This window comes from Podarcis pityusensis (assembly GCF_964106645.2).
Source record: "Podarcis pityusensis genome assembly, chromosome: 6".
Classification (NCBI taxonomy): Eukaryota; Metazoa; Chordata; class Lepidosauria; order Squamata; family Lacertidae; genus Podarcis; species Podarcis pityusensis.
Window position 1 is genome coordinate 47423506 of NC_138030.1, and position 27884 is coordinate 47451389.

General features: G+C 44.3%; 1 protein-coding gene across 2 annotated transcripts in view; it reads left to right on the forward strand.

Moving 5' to 3' along the window:
- Window positions 1-7348: 7348 nt before the first annotated feature.
- CACNA1S (calcium voltage-gated channel subunit alpha1 S) overlaps window positions 7349-27884 on the forward strand; it is a 58323-nt gene continuing 37787 nt past the window's right edge. Inside the window, exons 1-10 of one of the 2 annotated variants that reach the window (XM_081010464.1) lie at window positions 7349-7704; window positions 13922-14027; window positions 19522-19661; window positions 21020-21153; window positions 23463-23615; window positions 23884-24089; window positions 24702-24805; window positions 25498-25646; window positions 25888-25969; window positions 27239-27399. In XM_081010464.1, coding sequence (XP_080866590.1) covers window positions 7541-7704; window positions 13922-14027; window positions 19522-19661; window positions 21020-21153; window positions 23463-23615; window positions 23884-24089; window positions 24702-24805; window positions 25498-25646; window positions 25888-25969; window positions 27239-27399 — 1399 coding nt within the window. In that variant the 5' untranslated portion in view covers window positions 7349-7540. The remainder of the gene's footprint in view (window positions 7705-13921; window positions 14028-19521; window positions 19662-21019; window positions 21154-23462; window positions 23616-23883; window positions 24090-24701; window positions 24806-25497; window positions 25647-25887; window positions 25970-27238; window positions 27400-27884) is intronic. The other variant, XM_081010465.1, reaches the window with a different exon arrangement.

Below are 27884 nucleotides of genomic sequence, written 5' to 3' on the forward strand. Positions count from 1 at the left end.
AATGATACGCTGCATTCAAATGGGACTTAAGCTTTATGAACCATGATAAAGCTAGTACCAGCACATATCAGGAGCTAATGATGCAACAGAGCCTAAACTGTTCTTCAAAAGATGCTTGGTGTGAGCAGGTTTACGAAAGAACATTCTCCTTTTCCTTTCGCTCTCCAAACAACGGAGCAAACACAAACTCTGCATCCCACCCCCACTTCCCACAGGTCACATAGATCTTTCTGGTATCGCCTTAACTAAAGAGAAATCAAACAGCAGCAGCCAAGCAATGGTGGATTAGGTCTGGATTTTGCTTTCCTTTCGGTGTTTCCCAGGATAGGGAAATTCAAATAAACTCTACAAAAAAGGTGGGTGGGTTTGGTTGAGGGCAACATCATGTGAACGGTGCCCGGAAATGCTGGACTCAAGGCAGCCTCACAGTCACAGTAAAGCCCAGTGGTGACAGTAGACACAGAGCAGATTGTTTTTTGCTTAACTGATTTTTCACAGTAAGGGGGCATCCGGATTAGATTTTCAAAAATGCAGCCTGGAATTTTGATAATGTCATGAGGGTGCTTGGAAAAAATCCACACCATTGTATGCATGAGCAGCGCCAATTTCATCATAAACTCCCATCTGGAACCAGCTTGTAAAACCTAAATTCCTAATGAAATAAGTCAGTTGAGAAAATGTTCCACTATGGGGGAGAGGACATGTGTCACACAAAGCATGATGATACGGGCTTGTTCACACAGGAGCACAATGCGCATTGGAACCTGACTGTACCCCTATTAAAGTAGGGGTATCCATATAGTGTTCTCATTTTCCAAGTGTCATTTCACATCACACCTTAAAATTTGTACTTTGATGATATGGGGGAAATCCGGAAAGGCCGGCAAATGTGAAATCTGCTTCCTGCATGTGTGTTTGTGATTTAGACTCCAGATTCAAGGTTATTATTTTTCTGTACAGAGGAGATTGCAAAATTTGTTAAGAGGAAACAGAACAAAGGTATTGAAAGGGGGGTATTTTGCTTGGGAAAACAGGCCATTTTGGATCCAATTTGGATCCAAAATGGCCAATTGCTCCCCATTAATGCTCCATAAATGCTCCTGTAATGTATTCATGTTATGAGGAAATAATGAGTTCATAAACTTAATTGTTTCCCTCAAAATGTCTAATTTGGCCCTAAACCACCACAAACAGCAATTATATCATATTTGGCATCAAACTAGTGAGCACCAGCAGGGTTACTGAAGATATTTTAGTACGGTAAGTGAAATTTAATTTTGTGCCTCTGGCATCTTGCTGTATGCTCAGCAATATAATACAGTATTGGCAGTTGATGGTCAATGTTCACCAGAACACAGGTTTCAATTTCATTTTAAATATTGGTAACATTACAGTAAGGTAAGTAAGGAGTGGGAACATACTATAGGCCTAAATTATTATTATTATTTACATTTTAAAAATCTTAGGTCACCATCACCACCTCAATTTATTCTGACAATTGCTATGTTCCATTAATCCAGCAGATGTCTCCAGAGACAATGGTTTAAATTTTCCATCCCTCACCCCACCCCAAAATTAATCCTGCCATAGTTTGCTGGGGCTGATGGGAGTTTTAGTCCAGAATATCTGGAGGGCACCAGGTTGGCAAAGCTTGGTTGAGAGATCATTCCTCCATCCTATTAGTTTAACCTCTTACAAGAACTGTGCCATTGTTAATGCCCACTTGCCCATACTCTCAGCAAAACGTGGTCTGCATTTTCTGCATTATTTCTGAAAAAATGGAGGGCCCTCTAATGGATTTGCAGTATTATTCAATCATACAGTAAAGGAGAAAGCAGCAAAACCACAAACCTCTCCAGATAGAAAATGGCCCTGGGGAAGGCACCAGAAATACCCCACCGCTTCTGAAGATTGAGTCATTTGAGGGCACGTTCTCTGCTGGCAGTGTTCTATGTTCCCCCTCTTTTCTTGTGGCACATTGCGGTCTGGATTGGATGCCTTTATTGAACATAAATTCACATAAGAAAAGTCTGGAGTGTTTTTTTTTAACATTAGTTTGATCCCTATACAATAGAGCTTTGGCCTCCTATCACATCGAAGACTGACAGAACGGAACAGCTGCAGTTTCTTCCATCCTGTCCCTCACGCAGTTGGCAGCTTCTCAAGATGCCTGAAGCCCTTCCCTTCTTCTTAGGACTGTGTGGCAGAGGGCAGGCAGCTCTTGGCTGGGAAGCTGCCCACATGGTCAGTTCAGCAATGTCGAAATGGATCCCAACAACACATACCACTGTGCGGTACAGTGTGGTTACTTCAGGCACCCCTGTGAGAGAAAGCATGGCTTCCTGGTTCTGTTCCAAGATCTGCTGGCAGAGGGGCCAAGTATGCCACTTCCCTTAGACTTTGCAAGGAAGAGGGGGCGGGGAATCCCAGAACCAGGGAATATCTGGAAAAAGATCACAGGGAAGGACAGACAACATACAGGCTAGCATCAAGATCCAGGCCTGCCCAAGAGCAAATGAAGCGATGACAGTTCTCTGCATAAAAGATCATAGAGAGCTAGGTGGGGGAATGTTTTGGTCTGGTGGGCCAGAACTTTATCTCTCCACACCTCATGGCCATCTTTGATAGGTGGGTGGGACTATCCACCTGCCCACCATCTGACATATTTGTGACATAAGGTGACTAGTAAGTGAGGAGTCCTGGCAGGATTGGACTGATCAGCAGAGGGTTCAGTCTTGCTCTCTGTGGTGGGCTGCTTCACCAGCAGAATTGAACTCTACCCCCACCCACCAGCTGACATCACCCACAGATGTCAGCTGATTGAAAGGCTGGCATGGTTTGGGGAAAATGGTATCACGGGTATTATTATTATTATTACTACTACTACAATTTATTACCCACCCTTCACCTTAAAGTCCCAAGTGAGGTTAAAACAACTAAAACACAATGTTGGAAACAGTTTAAAACAATTTAGATTGGACCACTTGGTGGGCCAGGCTTGGCCCATGAGCTGGAGGTTCCCCACCTGTGAGACCGATCATTTGAGCTAGAGTGCCGCTTTGCATGTTGTTTTGCTTAGCACAAATGTATATGAGCATGCAAGAGATATTGGCTGCTGCGCTCCTCTGCTAATCTTCCCACTGGATTGCTGGTGTGAGCTAAGCCATGCTTTGACTTAGTGTGCAATCCAAGCCCAGACTTCTGGTGTGCCTCACTCCAGACAAACAATGAGCCGTAACCAAGGTCTGCTCTTGGGTTTGGTGCTTGTGCGTTGTTTGGAGGAGGAAGGTGGCTCAACGGATGCTGTTTCTTTTCTGGACACCTGCACCCTTATGGGATTGTGTTAAGCTTTGGTCTGGAGGTGTGAACCAGCATAGTCACAAGATCACTAGCTGGCCTTTGCCATGTCAGCATTTACTCAGGCCCCACCAGTAACATTCTTATAATAGGACTCACCCATTTCTTTTTTAGGATAGTTGTGAAGATGAATGAGCTAATTTATATAAAGTGCTCCAAACACTCCAAAAGAGCTATATATAAATGTTTATGTCATCATCGGTGAGTCAGAAGACAGCACAGCCTAGATTTACTTAGAAGGAGACCGGATTATATGCCAAATGTGCATCACAACAAAAACTGCAAAATAATGTTAATAGATTATAACAAAAGGTCCAGTCCGTAATATTGTTAAAGGGACCCCTGACCATTAGGTCCAGTCGTGACCGACTCTGGGGTTGCAGCGCTCATCTCGCTTTATTGGCCGAGGGAGCCGGTGTACAGCTTCCGGGTCATGTGGCCAGCATGACTAAGCCGCTTCTGGCGAACAGGAGCAGCGCACGGAAATGCTGTTTACCTTCCCGCCGGAGCAGTACCTATTTATCTACTTGTACTTTGACGTGCTTTTGAACTGCTAGGTTGGCAGGAGCAGGGACTGAGCAACGGGAGCTCACCCCGTCGCGGGGATTCAAACTGCCAACCTTCTGATCAGCAAGTCCTAGGCTCTGTGGTTTAACCCACAGCACGTAATATTGTACACACCACATTTCTTCTTACACATGTATTATATAATTATCATGTAAAGGATGCAAGCATGGCCTCCATTGAAAAGTGAGATTATGTAAGGCACTCGTTTTCAACCAGTGTGCCGTGATACCTTGGGGTGCCTTGAATGATGGTCGGGGTGCTGCAGGCCACACAGAGGACCTCTGTCCCTCTTTCCTTCCCTCCCTCCTCTGATGCCCTCTTGTTTCCCTGTCTCCCAAAGGTTTGCACGACTGTTTGTTGCAGCAGCTCCCCAGGTGAATGGTGCCTCTGGGGCTAGCCAAGGGGTGCTGGAGTAACTAAGCAAGTGGGTAAGGGAGGCCAACCAGCACGTCCGTCAGCCCTTGCTGTTGGGAATGGTCAGACAAGTGGGAGACTGGGCAGGAAGGCAGGTAGGCTTCTGGGGCTCAGAGTGCATTTCCCCACAGGGGAGCTACAGAAAGAAGGAATTGGTCAAAGGAGCCGTGGACTCAAAAAGGGTTTAAACCTCTGGTGTAAGGGGTGGAGAACCTGTGGCCTTCCAGATGTTGTTAGACAGCAACTCCTACCAGCTCCAGCCAGCATAGCCAGTGGTCAGGGGTGATGGGAGAAGTGATGCTACAGCATCTGGAGAGCTACAAGTTTACGATCTTGGGCCTGTGAGGTTTGATTTGCGTGACTGACATGCGCATTAAGACTCTGTTGTGCACACAGCCCATGACCCTATAACACCGGTGTTATAATTGTTACTATTTTTTGGCTGTGTCTATCAGGCGCTAAAGAGCTTCCCTATTGCTATTGGTCCCAAAGTGAATACGATCCTGGTGCTATTTTTAAATAAACTGTAATCTATAACCCATTACAAGCATCGGGAGCTTTGCCAAGCGCTTCAAAGCTCTCCCTAAGGTCCTCAGTGAAAACAATAGGACCTTTTGACAAGAAGAGAGGATATGAATGAGAGGCTCCAAGCTAGGACTGTATTTTGCCTTCCTTAAAAGCCAAGAGGATATTTGGCTTTTTGATCAGAGGAAACTTTTATTTAGGTTTTTTGTTTGTATGCTTTTTGCATTATTTTTTCAGATGTATTTATTTAGTTGTTTGCTGAGAAAGCCACATACACACTATTTCAAAAGGGCCCCCAGCTATGTTAGTGTTTCGGGCTCAGATGAAAATATATACCGTATTTTTCGCTCTATAAGATGCACCAGACCACAAGATGCACCTAGTTTTGGGAGGAGGAAAACAAGAAAAAAAATATTCTGCATCTCAGAAGCCAGAACAGCAAGAGGGATCGCTGCGCAGCAAAAGCAGCAATCCCTCTTGCTGTTCTGGCTTCTGGGATAGCTGCGCAGCCTGCATTCGCTCCATAAGACGCACACACATTTCCCCTTACTTTTTAGGAGGGAAAAGGTGAGTCTTATAGAGCAAAAAATACAGTAATGTAGAGAGACTCCCAAACTAACCAATGGCAAATGCTGATGAGCTGCTGCAATTCATAGATGCTTGAAATGTTGGAGAAGGATACATGTGGATTAGGTCTCTCAACTGAAAATAATGGAAGAGCTGTCATAGGCTGAGGAGATCTGCATGGATTAAGGCTTCCTATACCTGTAAACAATTGCTGCGTTGGGCAAGAGATAAGCAGAGGTTGTTTACACCAGCCCTGCACTGCCCAAAGGAGCTAGGTTTCATTGAAATCTGACAAGTGGTCTGATGTTGAATTTAAGTCTCCTTCGCTTAGTCTTAGCCATTTCTAAGGAGCTCAGAGACTTATCCTCTCAATCACCCCATGAAGCAGGATAGGCCAAGAAAAGCCACTGGTCCAAAATCACCTCATGAAATCATTCGTAAGGTCATTCCACAGGGTTGAAGGTCAGGCCCAAATACATCATTAATGATCAGCATGGCCAAAAATATGGGTTTGTTTCCTAGACAGTGTTGGACCTAAGCCTTGAAGTTATGAGGAGCAGCCATCAAGATCCAAACAATAAGTCTGGGCAAAAGGAGGCAGGCTCTGCAGACTTTTACAAATAACTCAGCACAAGATTTGACATTTTCTTTTAAAAATGAAGCCACTTCTACTCATATCCAAGCCACCAAAACAGTTCAGCACTGTGGAATCGTAGGACAGGGGTTCCCCTGGTAGAGATATACATTTCTAGAAATGCCCCTTTATTTGGGGCTGATAGAGGAAGGACACCAGCAGGAGGCCAGACTCAGGGCTGCTTCACATATTACACCTGTACATCTCAGTGTACATCTTTGTGACAACCCTATCATTGTAGGGATGAAAATTGATCTGGTACACATTATAATGTGAATCTACTTACCTGGCGCTTTCTGAACCGTTACCAAACAGAGCTTCCATTAGAAATGAGCATTCCCCTCAATTTTGCAATGCAGTTCTCCGAAAGGTGCGTATTAGTGGAATGTGTGCACAGAATTGCATCATATTATGGGAAATTACTTGCCAAAATGTGTATAATTGGGCTGAATTGTGTACAAAAAAATATGTTTCTTAAGAGACATGAGCGCAAATATGCATCCAATTTTTCATATCAACTTATCAAGAGGTGGTGTGTGGCAGCAGGAGAGTTGGTTTGGCTCTGTTGCCACATACTTGCCATGCCTCTCTAAGCAGATAGGACCCACTATGTTGGGAAGCCGTGAGAGCAATAGAGCCGTACCTGTACTACCTCACCAGCCGCTACTACTCCTTAAATAGTTTTAAGACAGTCTGGGGATTCCTGGATATTATTTGAAGGCAAAGGTCCACTTTACTCAAATATGAAGTGGCACGCAGGCTGCCTGAAGCTGAATCAGCACAGCGAATCTTCATGAAGCACCATGTTGTTCTCGTGTGGCACTTTGCCACACTGGCTGCCAGCCATCACATGACTTCCTCCACACTGACATGAACACCAACATGAGTAACTTCTGACTTTTTGGGGTGGGGTTGGGAATGTGTTTGCCATGACTCCCCTTGGCAAGATCCATCTGCAGCCATTGTGCAGATGCCAAAGGGAATATTTGCTGCTGCTGCTGCTGCTTGCACAGAGAGAACATGGGGATGCTGTTGGAAAGGGAGGTGAAGCGGAGTGAATTAGAACTTCCCTTCTCTAGTGTTGATGTCCGAGGCCTATCTGCTGCCCCCCCCTTCCCCACACATCCTTTCTCCTGACCTGGATTGGGCAGCTCAAAAATGGCCATGAGCTGAGTATGAAGAAGGAACAGCTGCTGGGACACTTTTGCTGTCTCAGGAAATCTGACAGCCCTGGGAGCCAGGCTGGTGGCTAATTTTAAACTCGTGCTCGGTGTATTTGTGTCTGTGGGAGTGCAATTTCCAGCCCCGCCGCAGCCCACACTGCACCGAGCCGAAAAGGGACCCAGAGGGGGCTTCAGCCTCCCTTGGACTAAGGAAGGGGGCTTGGCTGTGGGGCAAAGGCGAAGAAGAAGAAGAGGAGGGAACCCAGTAAGCCAAGCCTGGCTGGAGTAGGCATCTAGCGGGGGAAGAGTCACCATGGAGCCCACTTCTGGCCAGGACGACAGCCAGAAGAAAAAGCAACAGAAGGAAAAGGCCAAGAAAGCAGCTCTGGAGCTTCCCCCCAGGCCTCTCCGCTCTCTATTCTGCCTCACCCTCCAGAACCCAGTGCGCAAGGCCTGCATCGCCATTGTGGAATGGAAGTATCCTTTGAGGAAAGCGGCGGTGGGGTTGTCTCTAAGCTGGAGCCCAGCAGCAGCCATGCGTAGAGAGAGGTTGCTGATACCTGGAGGAAGGGCTGGGAGATATTTGCTAGCGCTGAAACCCTCTTGTAAACCTCTAAGCTCTACCTAGCAGCTGTTGCTTTTTATGTCCGCCTTAAGAAGAGCTCGAAAGCAACTGATCTTGGCATTTATCTCTGTCACAGAAAGGCTCTCGGTGGGGGTGGTGCAGGAAAGAACTCAAGGGGGAAAGCAATGGTTCTGGTCTGTATCGCCAAGTGGATGTGTGTCTGTGAGTGTAAACCAAGAGCTTTTCTACTAACACAGTCCTGGCCCCTGACTATTAGAAATATACAGTCCTGGAATCATTTATCTAACACAGTCATGGATGCAAATAATTGTATGGGTTTCAAAATGGAACTGGGGAGGCTTATGATGGTTCTTTCATCTGGATCCTCGACTGGAGTACAATGAGTTCAGGAACAGCCTCTCCTCCCCATCTTGTATCTTTAAGTATTTGACAGCTGAAGTCAATGAGTGTTAAGCAGGAAAGTCCTCTGCTCAAAGACCACTGATAATGTCTCTGATATTTCTGGACAGGCTAGTTTTGCTTCAGGCACAGGATCTAACAGCTCCACATATTTGATGTTAGGAAAGAATTTCCCCCAAGTCAGACTGGCTATTAACCTTGTGAGGATTTTTCTTTTCTTTTCTCTTTTCTCTTTTCTCTTTTCTCTTTTCTCTTTTCTCTTTTCTCTTTTCTCTTTTCTCTTTTCTCTTTTCTCTTTTCTCTTTTCTTTTCTTTCCCCTATCTTGATAGTGTGCAAATTGACTCATTTGCTTAAGCCTTCTGAATTGTTTTACTAATCTGTTTCTCGAATGGCATAGACATCTCTGCTTTGTGGTTGCTTATTCTCTCCTGCTCTCTGCTTGTGACACACTATAACTTGGGATGATGAAGTTTAGCTTTAAGGAACAAATCACTAACCTGGTGGCAGCAAGCAGTTGAGAAGTGCATTCTTAGCATAAAGCAGATTAAAGCCATTCCTGCAAGAATGTGTTTTAGATCAGTAGTGTGGGCAAGAATGACATGAGGACAGTGTTGTGTGAACAGCACCTGCATCCAGCACTGAATGTGCATTATCACATAGTGTGTACATGCCCAATGTGTAATGCTAGGTAATAGTTTTAGTAGTAAGAAAAGCATGAAGTTAATAGGACAATGATTTGGACACTTTTACAAGGGAGTGGACATTTGCAGGGGCTTGATTAAGGTAGTAGGAATGTCAATGCAGGAAGATGCTCTGAATTGCCTGGAATGAATCAGTGAGTGTGTTCTAACATGCCGGAGTACACACAACACTCAAATCTCCATTTCTTCCATCACCACAGCTGCTCTTTGCTTTCCACCCACCAGTTGTTACGCCTCATCTCCATTGCTAACCTCATCTTGAAATGTGTTTGAGTATTGTGCAGATTGTACTGAATTTGTACATAATATTAAAGTTCAGTTGCTATCTTTACCTGTTTGGTTGGTACAGCATCACCTCTCTTAAACTTAGATCCTTCTCCTAAGTACATTCCTTGGTCCTGGCAAATGAAATTCTGAGCATGTTAAAATTTGGGACTGGAAGTGTGTTGAATTCAAATTGAGCACTTATACAGTGGAAATATGCTTTCTGGTTGCATGGAAATGTTTATTTTGGTGTTTCATATTTCATTGTTACTTTGCCAAGGAATAGAAGTTTCTCTCTCTCTCTGCATTCCCTCCTACAAACCATTTGTTCACTTAGCACAACAGAAGTTTGTATTTCTTCTTGTGTTAAAGTGTACGCTGTTGCATAATGGGGATGCGACATAGCTCCATAGGAGAACATCTCATTTGCATGCAGAACATCCCTGGCTCTGGCATCTGCATGTAGGCCTGGGAGAGAGCTTGGTTGACGAACAGAATGCATTCCGGGAGTTCGTTTGACTCCCAGAACCATTCGAAAACCAAGGTGCGGCTTCTGATTGGCTGCAGGAGCTTCCTGCCAATTGGAAGCCACGGAAGCCACGTTGGATATTCAGCTTCCAAAAATCATTCGAACACTGGAACACTCACTTCCAGTTTCCGATCGTTCGGGAAATGAAACATTCGGCAACTAAGCCGTTCGTCAACCAAGGTACGACTGTACTGGAGAGCCACTGCCAGTCAGTGTTGGTATACTGAGCTAGATGAAGCAATAGTCTGACTCTGTATAAGGCCACTTCCTGTGCTCTCCTCTTCTTTCTCACTCTCACTTTCTTTCTTTTCCTTTCTCTAAGCTCCATTTTGTGTGGTGCTGAACCTTTTAATCATAACCACAAAACATCCAAACCCAAGAACGTAGGAGTAGACTAACCTCTTCTGCATATGCTGAACTCTACTAATAATTAATGGCAATACATAGTGGACCCCCTTTTAAAAAGTTTTCAGGGATTCTCCAGGTAGTATCATTGGTTTTTTCCTTGGATGGATGGTTGTTTCTATTTCCCGCTCATCCTTATATAATAAAAGCTTCAATGGCTATGAAAACATGGTGTCCACTGTGACCATTACCGCATGCTTTACATTATAACACAATTCATACTCCTAGTGCTAAAGATCCCTTGATTCTTCAGAATCAAAATAGCAGCTGCAGTAGAAGAGTCATATAATATAGGATGTCCCACTGCTGCATATGGAGAGTCTCCCCACCCCCGTCCTTTTTATTGCTCATTCTTGAGCATTTATTGTGCTCGCAATGGTATCGTGTGTGTGTGTGTGTGTGTGTGTGTGTGTGTGTGTGTGCTGGGGCTATACATGATTCCACTTTCAATACTGTTTATACCTACAAATGTTTCAGGGTGGCCATACTGCTTTATTTCCAAGGTCCCATGATTTCCTGTGGAAATCGTGTAGCTTTTATACCACAAATATTCCAGGTTTGTTCTTGTTTTTCAGTCCCTTTCGTTACCCCATAGTGCAAGAGTGCTCCACCAGATAGAAATGATGTGATATCAGTGGGGAAGCATTGCAGAACAACTAATAAAGCAGAATTGTGTGTGGATAGTCCTGTATAAACCCACTACTAAGGTGCCATTATTGCATCAATGACAAGTTGCACGATACACCCACAAAACATTTTAAATATGCTTATCTCAAGTGTACTTATTAAGTAAAGCCATCTCCCTGCTCTTCATCTCTGCTGAAGCCTGAATGAAAGGTGGTGGTGGTGGTTGTAGTAGACCCCCAAACACCTAGGGTATAATCCTATGGCACCTGTAAGGGTGCCCCAGGGGCCATGGGATAGATTGGGCCTGCTCCTCTAATGTTGGAGACAGAATTCTGATGTTGGATCCTCTCTCCCTGCGGCTGCCAGATCTTCCAATGAACTGGGCCCAGTTTACATCAGAGCTCAATGTCTGTTAGGTCCCAAAGGGTGTGTACTGATCAGCAGTTCGGATGCAGAGGATCCAACTTAATAAAAACAACAACAATATATTTATACCCTACTCATCTGGCCGGGTTTTCCCAGCCACTCTGGGTGGCTTCCAACAGAATTAAAAGCACAATAGAACATCAAGCATTAAAAATGTCCCTAAACAGGGCTGCCTTCAGATGCCTTCTAAAAGTCAGATAGTTGTTTATTTCCTTGACATCTGATGGGAGGGCGTTCCACAGAGTGGGCGCCATTACTGAGAAGGCCCTCTGTATGTAAACTAGGAATGGGCAAAGCATCAAAGGAGAATTCTACTGCAAAATGTATATGCCTTTTCCAGGGTGATCCCAGTTCCCAAACATGTCTTCAAATTTGTGGGGGGGTGGGGGATGTTGTCACACTCCTGAACATGAGTTAATCTCTACCTTCCTTTTCCCTCCAAGTGTGTCCAGTAAAGTTTGGGTTCTTGTTTTCAAATTAAAGCCCAGAAGTGGACGAAGGATTCCCCACCCATGCTTCCACTCTGCTGGCAGAGCACAGGATAAAGTGGTTGAACTGCCTTCATATTTCACCACCACCTCATGATTGCAGCCTTAATAGCTGATGCACGGCCATTTCTTATCATCATAGCCACCACAGTTGTCTCCTCTCAGTGGTGCAGCTAGGTAATTTCAGATCCTGGGCATAATGGTCTTGGGAGTGGGGAGGGGCTTTAGGTAGTCCTACGTATTGCTTCAGATGTGAAGCACACAGGTAGAATTCACCTTCTGTTCCACACCCTCCAACATTTGTCGGATGAAAATAGGAACGTCCCATTCTGTAATGATAATTTCGCTTTTTATACCCCACACATCTTATTGGGCTGCTCCAACCACTCTGGGCAGCTTCCAACATATATAGAAACATAATAAAACATGAAATATTACAAAAACTTCCCTATACAGGATTGCCTTCAGACGACTCGGGGGTCAGATAACTCCATACCCTCCAACATTTCTCCAGTGAACATAGGGACATCCTAAGGAAAAGTGGGACATTCTGAGATCAAATCAGAAGCCAGGACAGCTTCTCTAAATCAGGGATGTCCCTGGAAAATTGGGATACCTGGAGGGGCTGCTATTCCCACACCACCATTCCATCTTTATGACTGCTTCTGTGTTTCTGATGTGTTAAAGCAACAAACAAACAACAGTTTTCCAGACCTGGCAAGGAGGGGAAAGGATAAATGCTCTGAGCGTGTACAGTTTTGCATTTTGAAAAAGTTTTGCATTTTAAATACAGTGGTACCTCGGGTTACATACGCTTCAGGATACATACGCTTCAGGTTACACACTCCGCTAACCCAGAAATAGTGCTTCAGGTTAAGAACTTTGCTTTAGGATAAGAACAGAAATTGGGCTACGGCGGTGCGGCGGCAGCAGGAGGCCCCATTAGCTAAAGTGGTGCTTCAGGTTAAGAACAGACCTCCGGAACGAATTAAGTACTTAACCCGAGGTACCACTGTACACGCAGGTTGATTTCCAAGAACTCCTTGTTGTTCTACTTCAACCACCAAGCCTCACCTTACCATGCTCACTCATGGCATTGAATTCTGGGTTTATTCCATTAGCTGCCTTTTGTAACTACCTTTTGTACACATACAAACTGCAGCATGCTGGGACTAGTATAACTTTGAAGGTGAGAGGATTGAGTGGGTTCTTATGCCTCTGGGGTATAGGGGAGGGAGAAGAAACATTTCCTCATTGGGAAGGTCAAGGGATCGATCACCACAAACAGGGAAGAAGATACACACACACACACACACACACAGGCGGACAGAGGGAGAGCTTGCATCAAGTGACATTTAATACACATCTCCAACAACCTTACATGCCCTCAGAACTACTCTGGGCACCTTGTAAACTGTACTGCACCCAGAAAATAATCAATCATGGCTAGATACAGTCTGGATGATTCTGTCCATTTTGGTTTCTCTCAGTTTCTCATTTTTCTCATTTTTCAGTTCTCCACATTTTTGTATCAATTTGCGATTTTTTTTTAAAAGGTCCTTTTAAAAAACCACCTGCATTTTAATGCAAATTTCTCCTAATATGCACATTTTTGTACGCCATTTTGCATACCAAATACACATTTTGTTATTTTCACTAATATATGCATTTTTTGTGCCTATTTTACCCTAGTACATGGATTTTTGTACACATTACTTGGCTGTAGAATTGCATGGCTAATTTCAAAGAAATGTGAATTTCAAAGGATGGTTGTGGTTCATTTCACATATTATTTCAGAGAGTGTATATTAGGTAGGTTCCCCTTTAAATGTTAACTGAATTGAATTTCCCTCCCATCCCTTTTTTGTGATGTTGCTCTTTTCAGCAGAACTGGGAAAATATTTTTGCAAAACGTTGCCTTACTAGTACCTAAGATTCCAGCACACCTGTGGCTGCATTCTATGATATCTGACAAGCTTGGTGTTCTAAGACACCTGGAACTTAGTGGGACAATGTGATGTGTAATTTTAAAGGGTATATATTTAAGCACCCGAAAGAGATGAGATTTTACATAACATAATTAGTAAGACCATAAGGATCATTCTTTCTTAACATCTTCTGGCTCAGTCTTCTCATCGGCGATGGCCTTTCCCAATCCTCTTTAATTAACATTTGCTATTAACACAAATGCCCTCTAAATGGTTTTTAACTATTCTGGTTCATGCTGCAATATTAAGTGACCAGATTTTCTTTAGCAAGCATCCACAGACCTTTCGAGACCATCATCCTGCTGACCATTTTTGCCAATTGCATTGCACTGGCGATCTACGTGCCCATGCCTGAAGATGACACCAACAAAGCGAACACAAGACTGGTAAGAAATTCCTATTATTATTTCTGTTTGCTATTGTTCTCTCGGAGTGCTTCACTCCCTGGCTTGAGCCATTACTTATTTTCAGTGTCTGACGCTCCAAGCTACCTTCATAGTAATTGCTCAGACAGGCACCTTTAGAAAGATCATCCCCTGTCCCTAATATTTAATGTACAAAATCTCAAACCTCAAGCTACTGTATGACCTGAATCACTTGTTTTGTGCACAGATATATTTGGTCAACTGCATCTTGGGACAATAGCTATGGGAAAGGAAGTGTACCACATTCTTGCCATTTTTCTGTCCATTAGAAGTTTCACATGGCCATTTCTGATCAGAGTGTGGGGATGCAATTGTTTTCTCTGCCCAATCATTTTCAAAATTTTGTCTACAAGCATAAAAATAGTTTCACCTTACTGTTCAAGAATGGGATGCTTTGGAATTCCTCTTCTTCCATAACAATGTCATATCCAAAATATATTCTTTGTCTTTTCCCTGCATTTCTTCAAAATGCATTTTGGAGAGGTGACCTCCATGGTTTCATTGATAAGAAGGAAAAATTCCCTTTATGCACTGTTCAGGGATGGATCATCTGGGATACAACTGCATATGGCTGAAGATTTTTATCCCTTTATTACCAGGCGCTATGTGAATGCCAGATGCCCATATTTTCAGGAGCATCTCTGAAAGAGAAAGTTGATCCATAGCAAGCCCAGTCCATTATACTCTTAGCTTGCCTCTTCTGTAATGTTGAATATTGTGATAGTTGACAATCATCAAGCAGAACATGGGAACGGGGAAAGAGAGAGAATGAGAATGAAAGAATGTATTAGTTGCACACACTGATGCATAATTTAGCTGCACAAAGGACAGTGTGCCTAGGGAGGGCAGGATTCACAGACAGATTCAAATACCTATTCTTTGTGGGTGAGGGGGGGGAGACATTTTAAAGGACACTTGCTGTTTTTACTTTTTATACTTTGTAATTAGTAGTGAAATAGGTACTACAGAGGAATAATTTTATGTGGTCTGCAACATTTGTGTGTAAGAGACTGCTTGTACCCTTCCTAAATGCTGTGTCTAGTTCCATAAGGAAAATATGAATTTTCTGTTAATATTTAACAATTTTGTGTATTGATTCTGTACAGTAACACCCCCAATAATATATCAAAAAGAGACAAATAATCCAGCCTCTTCGGTGCATGTTCTAAAGGAATTTGCTGCAGTATTCTGGCTAACATTTGCTTCCCAGCTGTGGAATGTCTTCCTAAATAACTGGAATTGCTAAATGATATCCAACATAGAGCTGCTGTTTCATAGAAAGATATAAGGCAAGGAAATGCTGAGCAGACTGTCCCAGTGACCCGCCCTGCTGCATCTGTCAGACTTCCCCATGCCCTTCAAGCTGTTAAAGGCAAAGGAGACCTGTCCAAGTTGCTTGCTAACATGCCCCCCGCATCACTCAGACAAGAGAGCCTAATTAGGACCCACTGAGTTACTAAACAGGAACCATGTGCTAGTTGGAATTTAGTAGTTCTATTGTAAGAAACTGTTTCAAATTGTGAACTGTGTGTTAGCAGAACCGCCAATTAGTATGGAGGATAAGTGAGGGGGGCCTTTGGGGATGGCCCTACTATTGGGCAGAGTGAGTAACCTGCCTCAGGTGGCACATTTGCAGCCTCCAGCTATTCCTCCTGGGCCACTTACCCTTACTAATTTCAGCCTTTTGTCCCATGGCATCTTCTGGGTGCCCTGAACTAGCCTAATAGCTCAAGTGCTATAGGGAGTGCTGGCCCATCACCAGTGTTTATTTGGCTTCTGTATGTGGAGCGGGGAGCAGGTGTCATCTGAGGAAGCAAAATGTCTAGGACTGGCCTTGGGGGCCTTTAATGGACTCCACAAATCCTACCCTTGCCTCTCCCCAATTTTACCCAGATTATGCCCACCTATTCTCCATAGCCTTCTAAAACCAAGAGGATCATCGAAAAACATAAGGGCCTTCTCCACCCCCTTGTCATTCAAACCCTAGAACCAGCCTTGCTTGTATGTTAAGAGACACTTGAAAGGGTCTTGTCTTGGGAATGAGTGCAAAATATATAAAGAAAGAATAACTCTAGGTAACGTCAGTCTGCTTCATTCTGAAACATGCAAAGCCTGACAGGGAAGGGGCCCTGGCAACCCTGAGGGGAGTTTAGGGTGACGGACAGTTGCAGCTGTGAGGGAGAAGAAGGCAACAGCAGCCTCTGGTATGAATGCTGGGAGAAGGAAAGTACAACCACAGTAACTATTCTAGGCTGTGACAGGCGAAGGTAACCATGCCAACAATCAGGTCAAGAAGGATGGACCAGGCTTTAAAGCTAGTCTGCAGCTTCTTTGCCCCAGTTTCCTTCTGTCTTTACCTTTGCTGGGTAACATCTCCCATGCCATAAAGCGCTGGCAGGGATGCAGAGTTGTTCAATGGAGTGCTGGTCCAGGGACACTCCACATGGGAGAGAATCCATTGGTCCCCCTATAAAAACACAAAACCAGATTAATATTGCTTCCGTTTGAGAGCCAAAGCAAAAGGGATGCTGAGGAAGGGAGCCAAGTCATATTATCTCCAAGGCTTAGCAGAGAAATGAGGAGCAGATTTGCCCCTACCTTTGGCGCAATTAAACCCCCCGCCAAAAAAAAGGGACAGAGGGCTGTGACAGAAAAGTTTGTTTTGCTGGGCAGGTTGGGTCTCTAAGTGCTTACTTTTTCTTTTTCCCTGCCAGCAAATGGTGAACAAACGGCATCTTATGATTGGCGGGGTTCCAGGAGGGGGAGTTGAAAAGGAGAGGATTTGGAGAGACAGTTTATTAGGTTGGGATAGAGGTTGGGAGAATAGGTTGGGAGATAGGGAGTGAGAGGAGAGAGAGTTGGTTCTGTGTAGAAACATCCACTCTGAGGAATATATCACAAGCTAGAGAAAGGAGTCTCTGAGCTTAGTGTGAAGGACAGTGTGTGGTGTCCTGTAAGAGAAATTAGGCCAGGAATTAACTTGGAGGCTGAGGCTGAGCCAGGAGAAGCAGAAGCTGTGAGAATGCAATCTACTTAGGACTCATTCTAGTCAGGAGGGGAAAAATACTGCTACAAAAGGAGAGGATTCCCAAACCAGTTAAGAGGGGTGTGGTGATCTCTTGGGTCTGTTACTTGGAGTACCTCAGGAGTAGGGTTGTCAAAGGGGTGTGTAACTGCAGAAAATACCACCTTGTTTAAGAACCAAAGTATTAAGCGGCAACAGCTGTGCAACAACAGAGAAAGAACCGAAGTGAAATAACATTATAAACTGAAGTATCCTATGTTTTACCCATGTTGTGTCATTAACTTCCTATGTTTAATAAAATATTTCTTGTTTATTTGATCAAATCCTGCCTGAGACTCCAAATTATTAAGTTTTCCCTCACACAAGTCCCCCACAAGATAATCTGGGGTAGCTTGTAGGAATTCGGGTAATTGGTGTTCTGTGAGGTGGGTGCATTATATTTAAGTGAGGGCGGGCCCAACAGCGCCAGGGAGAAAAGTGCTGTCAAGGCATCGCAAGGGCCAGCCGTTATTTTTCCCCCTGATGGGATGGCAACCCTAAAAGAATGACTGGCTGAAAATATGGTATCCACTTCCATGAAAAATCTGTCAGCATGAATCCATCTTGTATAGATTGTAGCAAAATGGGGAAATCTGATCTTTACTGCTAAATGGGAGCAATTGTGAATTGGGTTTTCTGTGGATTTGCATTTGCTCCAATTCAGTGCTAAAGGACAGGTTTTCCTGGGGGAAAGCTGTGAGGCAAACAGAAAAGCACTCAAACCCATCTCTAGAAAGCACAGGACAAGTGTTAAGTATGGATGAGCCCTTAGTGGGACATTAAGTTTAAGTCCATTTCAATGGTCTACTCTGAGTTAAACTTAGTTGAATACCATCCAGCATCTTGAATAATTAGTTGAGCTTTCTAGTTAATATTGGCTACTCTTACATTTCAAAGAGTCTGGCAATACCCTAAAAATTAACAAATGTATTAGCTTTTGTGGACTACAATCCAGTTCATCAGTTGTATAAAGTGGATGAACGAATGCATTTGACAAAGTGGGCAAACTTACGGCATTGTAGTTTATTAGCCTGTCAGGTACTGCAATAATTCTATTGTTTTTGCTGCAGCAGACTAACATGGCTACCCCCTGGAAACTACTTCATAACAAGACTTATCCAGCTTTAAATTAAGATCAAGGCACAGTAGTATGCATGCTGATTGGATTTACACTCTATCAGCATGCTTTTGGGTGAAAAGTTCTCAGTAATTGGTTAACATGCATATTTGTAATTACCCCCACGTCAATTATATGGCTGTGTAATTGGCATCACATTGTATGCAACACGTTACTTAGCATTTGATGAATAAGGAAGCTGTAGAATTATAAAAGGCCCACAATCTTATTTAGTCCCCAAAAGGCCAAAGCTTATTTTACAATGGATCAGTTAGTCTCTAAGACCCTTTGATGTACATAAAACACACTCACCCTCCAACATCCCTCTGATGAAAACCAGGACACGTGCTTTTGATGCCGTGCTGCCGCGTAAGTCAGCTAGCTCATGTGAGAGCACAACACCACTGCAGGCGCCAGTTCATTCTCTTCCCAGAGCTCGGTGGCGGCACTGGAGGGGGTAGTGGTGGAAATGGGACATTCTAGGATCAAATCAGAAGCCAGGATGACTTCTATAATTCTGGGATGTCGTAGGACAATCAGAGCACTTGAAAGATATGTTTAAAAGTTTGTTGATAAAAGGGATGTTGCATTTGGGATTGTTCCTTCATCTTGATCTAGGGGAAAAGCAACGGCCATTTGTGTTTTCCTGTATCAGTAGTGGGGAACCATTTTCTGCATTGTCTTCTGCGCACCCTTCTGAGGGCTACATGCCAATGATACAGGGGTCAGAGGTGAAAGCAGGCAGAACAATGAATGTAAAGTTAACCTTTGTGCAGTAGGCTGCTTTCTACCCCTCTCAATCCTCCATCCAGACAAGCAAGAGGTGCTACCAGACTTTAGGGACATAACACTATGGAGGCAAAAATACTTGGGGTGCAAAGCAAGGCCAGTGAGAGGTGTGGCTGGGGGGAGCCCTGAGGGCCAAATAGAGTGACCTGGTGGTTGCATGTGGCCCTCAGGCCTGAGCTTCCCTATCCCAGTCTTTTAAAGGAAACAGGAACCAAGGTATACTTGGTAGTGTGGAAGGCTGTATAAAAAGAAGAGGAAATGCCACTGTGACCCAAACAATACCTGGAAAATTATGGATTTAAGATGCAACTGCTCTGATGAATTTTGAGATAGCACAGAGCTGTTGTGGCTGAAATGTGTTGGCTGATGGGAGTTGTGGTCCAAAGTATTGCAGGGAAGGGAACTAGAGTGTGGCAATCTGACTGAGACTGTAATCTATATCACTAATCTTGCCCATCTTCCCTCTCCCGTTCTCTGTCTTGCAGGAGAAGCTAGAATACTTCTTTCTCACAGTATTTGCCATTGAGGCACTGCTAAAGATAATTGCCTATGGATTTTTATTCCATGCAGACGCCTACCTCCGAAATGGCTGGAATGTGCTGGATTTCACCATAGTATTTTTGGGGTAAAGGAGCTCAGTTTTTTTTCTGACTGTGTGTATGTCTAGATTTCATTAGAAATTTATGTTAAACATATTCAAATAAATGCTAAAAGCACATTAACAGTATAATCCTATATATATGTCTTCTCAGAAGTAAGTCTCATTGACTTTAGTGGGACTTACTCCCTGGCAGTGCTTTCCCCCCTAAAAAAACAACAACGTGTTTAGGGGTACTCTCATTTGGACCCAAGAAAATCACCATTTATAGTCCAAATCAGGGAAAATAAATACAGTTAATGGACAAAAGTACAAAGATTCATGAAATGTTTAGGTGTATGCGCACCCCTGCGTACCCCCAGAAAAAAAGCACTGCTCCCTGGTAAGCATTTATAGGATTGCAATATAATGGGGCTTGCTTCTGGGTAGGCATTTTGAGGATTGCAAAGTTGTGGCTTTTTTTCTTTTTAGAGTTTTAAACATTGTACAAAATGCATTAAAATAAATACACGTTTACAAATAAAAGTAGCAAAGTATGTTATGAGGCATATGAGGCTACCACTTGCTGAACCTTATGATTCAGCTGTGAGACCAACCAGGCACTCCAGCTTAGAGCAGAGCCGGACTTTTAACCCAGAATATACAGTTCTGCCTGCGCAGTTACTAATCAGTGTGCTGCAGAGAAGCGAGGTGATGAAGTTAGTATTTTTCTGCATCACCCAGTTAATATAGCACAGAAATGCAGTGAGGTTCAACCATGATACATATTGGCCTATACTGCCCTTGCTTCGTGCCGTTGCCGATGTGGCGAGCTGTTTTTGTGCAGCGCCCCACAGTGTGCAAATCAGGCTATTTTTTATTTCATTTTTGTCATTCTACCGCAGAGCTTTCCCACTGGACTCAATCTACCGTATTTTTCACTCTATAAGATGCACCAGACCACAAGACGCACCTAGTTTTTGGTGGAGGAAAACAAGAAAAAAAATATTCTGAATCTCAGAAGCCAGAACAGCAAGAGGGATCGCTGTGCAGTGAAAGCAGCAATCCCTCTTGCTGTTCTGGCTTCTGGGATAGCTGCACAGCCTGCATTCACTCCATAAGACACACACACATTTCCCCTTACTTTTTAGGAGGGAAAAAGTGAGTCTTATAGAGCAAAAAATATGGTATGTGGAGTGATTTAAAAGTAGCCTCCATGCAACAGCTGCAACATGCACACTGTGGCTGCAGAAGCCATAGGAACCAAGCTTCCTTTCCTCCTGGGAACATAGTGGGGAGGTGTTTAAAAACTTTCCCTTTCATTCGTTATTTGACTCTTGCATCTGCATAGATCCCACCATACTCCTGTCCCTTGTTCACCATTTTCTTTGTCCATTGTCTTGTAGAGTCTTCACAGTGATCCTGGAGAGAGTCAGCGTAATAGAAAGCGCCCTTCTCAGTGGGCAGGGTGGCTTTGATGTCAAAGCCCTGAGAGCCTTTCGGGTGCTGCGGCCCCTACGCCTGGTGTCAGGAGTACCAAGTGGGTGAAATGTCCTTTGGGTTAGATGAGTAGATGCAGGCAGAAGGCTAGAGCAAGGATGACTGGACACAACTCCCTTAAGCCAGGTGTAGCCAGATATCTTCCAGATAGCATTGGACTGTAGCCATCACTGAGGCTGACTGGAGCTGGAATCTAACAACATCCAGAGAGCACCCCATTGACTACCCATGACTCCATTGATAATCAGAGAAATAAGAAATAAAAATAGATTATATTCTTATGTTAAATTGTTTGGGGTGAGGAGCAGGAAACTGTAACAGGCTATGCCAAGTAACTAGAACAGGTGACATCTGCAGGTTGGCCTTCAAAGAGTTTGAAAAGTATTTAATCACATCCAAACACTCAGGGGGGCAGTGAGGTAGCCTTGGAAGAGAGAACAGATATGGCCAACCAAAACAGTAATTGAGTCTAGGTAACTGACAAACACTAAAGACTCAATTTGTTAATTCATGGAGAACATTGGCTACGATGGCAAGAATGGCAAGAACTTCTGTGCTATTTGCTTCACCAAAAGGAGGGCTGTGGCTCAGTGGTAGAGTACATGCTTTGAATGCCGAAGCTCAATCTTTGGTACCTCTGTGAAGGGCTAGGAAAGATTCCTCTCTGAAAACCCTGAAGAGCTGCTGCCACCCAGTGTTGACAATACTGTTTAACCAATTCACTGATGAACCAATAGCCTGATTCAAAATAATGCAGTTTGCCTGTGACACTAACTTTGTGCACATTATTTGACTTCAGCTAAAAGTGAATGGGAGGCTCTTCCTCATCTTCAAGAGCAGCAGCACCATGAGTCTGACTTTAGTCTCTGCTTCCTCCTGAAAGAAAAGAGCAGCCTTGTTGCTACAGAAAGGGTATAGCAGTAAGAAACTTCTCCCAGGTAGGACCAGTCCTACCATGAGGCAAAGTGAGGATTCTGCCTCAGATGGCAGGTGCTGATGGGGCAGTGGCAGTGAGGTGCTGAAGGATACAGCTGTTTGTGCCATATGCCATAACCTGTGCCCAGTGCTGTCAGGATGCTGTCAGCATCTCCTGGCTGGTTGCCCAGGAAAGTATAAAGACAAAGGAAAAGTTTCTTACTTTCCTTTTTTATTTCAATCTGTACAGAGAGAGGCTATAGAACCCAGCCTCTTGGATAATGGCATTGTCCCTAGTGAATCTCCACCCCACCGTCTTTCCCACTACCTCATCCGTCATTCTCATTGTCTCCTCTACGGGTGCTGCTACGTGACTTCTGTCTTTGAGCTCTTTGCTCTCCTACTTTTAAGGCTCGCCGGGTTCTGGGAGATGGAGGGTCTGGAATGCTTTCCAATGACAACGTGTCAGCTGGGTGTTGTTCTGGCCAGTGGTGGAGCTTCATGCTCCTGCACCAGGGGGGCGGAGAGCAGGGGGGGAGGGGCTGGCACACATCCCAGGGCGTGGCGTGCTGCCTGCAGGGATGTGGTACGTGTCCTAGGGGCGTGGCACGCCGCCTGCAGAGGCGTGGTGCACATCCTGGGGGCGTGGCATGCCACCTGCGGGGGTGTGGTGCCCAGCGTGGGCAGGGGGAAGCCGCGATGGCACCGCACCGGGATCGCGCTGCCGGGCGCAGTGCGCTCCTCCCCCCTCCTCTTCCTCCGCCAGTGGTTCTGGCTCTCCCATGATTTCCCAGCTTTTCCCCTCATCTCCCTCTCAGCTGCGACCTCCCTCAAACCCCTGTTGTAAATCTATCCTGTCTTCCTCTTCCTCCTCACTGGAAGGGTCAGGATAGGAAGGCGGTCTTCACCATTCCTCCTCTGCCCAGTCCCTGACAAGTGCCTACTAATAAATCCCCCAAGTGTGGTGAAAGTTTCTGCCCCATGACCAGTGCTGAAGGAAGATTCAACTACCCATCCAGCTGTAAAACTGGGGAAAACTGAAAAATAGCACAAGCCCTGCCCCCGATGTGTTTGTTGCTATGTTCATAGCACCACTGTTTATTTATTGCACAGTCTTGTAGAAGTCACCACATCTCCCTTATGAAATGCAGGTCAGTGCTCATGAGGTTAGAAGGTTAAATTGTAGATGGGATCATACGACAGCATATGGCAGCAACTGGAAAGCAGAAAGATGTAGTGCAAGGGTGGGAAACTTATGGCCCTTCGGATGCTGTTGGACTCCAACTCCCACCATTCCTCACCACTGGCCATGCTAGTTTAGCTGATGGGAGCTGGAGTCTAACAGCATCTGGAGGACCACAGGTTCCCCATCTCCAATGCAGTCAATAGAATAAAGATGGTGTGAACAGCTGGCTCTCTTCCTTCCTGTTACAGGTCTGCAAGTGGTACTGAACTCAATCGTCAAGGCTACGTTGCCCCTGATCCACATTGCTGTGCTTGTTGTCTTCATGCTTGTCATCTATGCCATTATGGGGCAGGAGCTCTTCAAGGGCAAAATGCACAAGACCTGCTACTACAATGGAACAGGTAGGGGGTGCAGTTGATTTGCTCATGATTTATAAAGCTGCAAGGAGGGGTCTGGGGCATCACCTTGAGCTACATCTATGAGGCAAAATATCTGCCTTTTGTGCTCTTGCATAAACAGGAAGTAGATGCAAACGAGAAGCCTGCTGCATCCTCTGAAACTGCTTCCATTAGAACTGGGGAAAGGGGTACATGCTAAAATAGACAGATAACAGTGAGCACAAGCTACCCTGACAGAGCCTCACATTTGTCCCTTTGTTTCCTTCCTTAGATATCATTGCAACCGTGGAAAATGAAAAACCATCTCCATGTACAAATTCAGGCCATGGGCGCCGCTGCACTATTCCTGGTTCAGAGTGCAGGGGCTATTGGCCAGGACCCAACTATGGCATCACCCACTTTGATAACTTTGGGTTTTCTATGCTGACTGTCTACCAGTGTATCTCCATGGAAAGCTGGACTGAAGTCCTCTACTGGGTAGGCTAAGCTTTGGCCGGGAAGGGAGGAAGATAAAGTAGGGCTCTTTTGCAAAATGTAAGGGATGAGGAACTATGGGCATGTAGTCATGTCATCTCCCGGGTAGTGGACTCACTCACTACAGAAGGACACTGTTGTTTCAGTGAATCGGTCACCCCACATGCAGAGCATTCCCCTAGTTAGGGCACCTGTCTGCACAGGCTAGACAGCAAGTTCTAGAAGATCCTTAAAGTGTGGGCTCCAGTTCGAGGAGTCCCCAAAAGTATAAGATATTTGGAACCTCATAAACATTCACTTAGTGTGAGCAACATACCTACCTTTGAAATTAGCACCGACTCAAACAAGAAATAATTTGTCAAAACAGATACTGCAGGAAATCTAGGAGGGGTCCACATCCTCACCTTTAGTTTACCCACCAGGTCTCCCAGGTTTTTGTTTTTGTTTGTTTTTGTTTAGTGGAAAAGAAGGTATGATGGATGAGTCATGGTCTACTCCCAGATTTGTCATGGCTGTTTCTCCAGCCCTTTCCCCAGAGAGTAGAAGATTTCCAGAGTGTCATGTATATGGGACCACCTTACAAATCATTATCATCACATTTCTGTTCTGCCTTAGGTAAATGATGCCATTGGGAATGAATGGCCCTGGATCTACTTTGTCAGCCTCATCTTACTTGGGTCGTTTTTTATCCTTAATCTGATCCTGGGTGTGCTCAGTGGGTAAGCAGCTCATAGCATGTGGTATGCTATCTACTCTCTCAGCAGCATCAACATGGCAGTCTGTCCTGAATGTGACTTAAAACAGTTTAAGTCCTATGAGGAAATGATGATTCTTTTTTTTATGTTGCTGGAAAAATGCATGAAAGCTTCCTTTCCTTTGTCTCATATTCCAGTAGCTCCATTTCCCACTGCCAGACCTGATGCATCAATAGAATGCTAGGGCCTGAAAGGGACATCATAGACATATGAGCACATATTGTGGTGCAGCATGGATAGAGTACACTCAAGCAGTTGCATGTTGCTCTGCTTGCAACATATTGGACTGGCTGGGGACACTTGGCAAGCATGGCACTGCCAGGACTAGGGGTGGAGCAAAGCAGGGACTTTTCAGCAGTATGAACCAGCACACTGCTCTTTCATGTTGAACCACAGTAAAACATTAAGTATGGCTTAACACGATGTGCAAACCAGACCATTATCTTAGTAATCCTTCTAATGTAGGACACTTTAATTAGGTCCAGATTCTAGCAGGGATATGTGTGTGTGTGTGTGTGTGTGTGTGTGTGTTTAAAGCACACAGCTAGTGGCTTGTCTGAAACCACCAAGTCACTACTGAGTGAGACTTGAACTCAGGACCGACTCCCTGACCCATCACTATGCCATACAAGTTCTCATCTGAGTTTTCCCCCCAGGGAATTCACCAAAGAGCGTGAGAAAGCCAAATCACGGGGTACCTTCCAGAAACTGAGGGAGAAGCAGCAGTTGGAGGAAGACATGAAAGGCTACATGGACTGGATCACCCATGCGGAAGTCATGGATAGTGACCGGACACGTGGAGAAGGTACTAAGCTTTTTATTATTGTCATTTTGGTTTTGTTTATTCTGGCCTGTTGATGGTACTGCATAGAATCAATAGGGTTGAGAGCAGTGCTTGCTGGGAAATGTAGTCTGAGAGAAAAGGAGATTAGGAAGCAGGAAGGAAAATCGAAGGCCTGGGCAAAGTTGCAGAGCTACGTAGCATTTGATGTTAATGGTTTTGTAAATAACACAACAGGTTTCTTACCTTTCTTCATCTTTCACAGGAATGATGCCATCAGACGAAGGTGGCTCAGAGACAGAGAGCCTGTATGAGATTGAGGGCATGAATAAATGGATTTTGTTTTTGTAAGTAGCATGCATATCATGCATGGCAATCCAAACATGCTCATGTCCTGCTGTTGTGCAAGAGCCCCAAAGCTCTCAAATCTTGCTGGGAGCATCACCTTTACATCCTTTTTCAAATATCCCCCCCCCCCATATCTTTGGAAATGTGAGTTTTCATTTTTTAAAAAGCAAAATATTTCCCATGTTGGACCTTTATGCACTCCATAGCAATCTCTCTCACTCTATCTCTTTAATGCAATGCTCGTTAAATCCCAAAGCCAGAGATGTCCAGTCTCAGTCAGATCATCTCTGTCAACTGAGTAAATGAAGGATTGAGACCCCTTTGTGTTTTTACACTGTAGAGTCAAAGAACCATAGCAGACCCTCCAAGTGTCCCTATTTTCCAGGAACTTCCCAGATTTACAAAAGCCATCCCAGTTTCTGATTTGATCCTAGAATGTCCTGCTTTTCCTTAGGACATCCCTATTTTCATCAGAGAAATGTTGGAGGGTATGGTAGGATGTCCCTATTTTATCGGAGAAATTTTGGAGGGTATGGAATTATCCTACCCCTGAGCCATTTGAAGGCAATCCTGTATAGGGAAATTTTTAATGTTTATTATGTTTTTATATATGCTGGAAGCCGCCCAGAGTGGCAACCCAGTCAGATGGGTGGGATATAAATAGTAAAATTATTATTATTATTATTATTATTATTATTATTATTATTATTATTGAATAGGATGTCCCTATTTTCATCAGAGAAATGTTGGAGGGTATATCATAGAGTTGGAAGCATTTTCTCCCTGCACCCCCATCTATCTGTTGTGCCACCAACCACGAGAACCATGCTCGCTTCCCACCTTTCCTTGCACCAGCCATTCTGCTGGCACAGCTAGCGCACTGCTAAGGTACCGTACTTTAACTTAGCGCAACATTGAATTCCCCCCAGAGACCACAGAGATTATTTATTCTTCCATCTGCACCTGCAGTTTTGATGGCCTTGTTAGGCCTTATATGGTCCCCTTAAAGAGGCACAAACTAAATATTTGGAAGCCATCCTGGAGATTGCAGATACCTAGGGAAGAAGGTGAACGTTGTGTTTTGCAGGCCTGCTTTAGTGCTGCACCACAACGACCATATTAGTAAGAGTGATGCTTTTCAAAAGTCCTGTGAAATTCTGAACACGGGCGCTAGAGCAAGTGAAAACTAAGAATAGGTAGGGTTCTGAAGCCGTTTTCAGGGGTTCATGTGCCACCATTCTGGTTTTAACTGTCTCCTTTTTCTCTAGTCGACACTGGCGGCGATCGAACCGTCTTCTCCGCAGGAAATGCCGCGAACTGGTTAAGTCCAGGTTTTTCTATTGGTTTGTCCTCTTGATTATCGCGTTGAACACCATCTCAATAGCTACTGAGCATCACCAACAACCTGATTGGCTGACCAAGGCTCAAGGTGAGTTGGGCACTCTGTTTAAGGGAACTTTGAAGGTTCTGATTAACAGGGGGTGGTGCTGTGATGCTCTCAATCCTAAACTTCCTTGCTTGATCCTCCTTTCTGCTTCTCAGTGCCCTAGTCCCACTTTAACCCCATGCCAAACATGTTCCCATACCAATATACTTCCTTCTTGCCTCAAGCAGCAACTGCATTTAATATAGTTTAGCCCTAACCATAATGTAAGAGGTTGATTCTAAGGTGTGAAAGGCAAAAGTCAAAGGGAAAACTGAACAGACTGCAGGGGAACATAGGACAGGAAGTATATTGGTATATATATTTAAATTGGAAACTGGAAAATGTTATTCAAAATGCAAGAGCAGCAAGAACTTTGCTCAGTTATTTCCTTACCTGCTACCTTAACAACCCATATTTCGAGGGCCATTATCAAGAAGTTTCAACCCTACCTTAGATTTTCAACACGTGCTGTGTTTAGGAATTAGAAG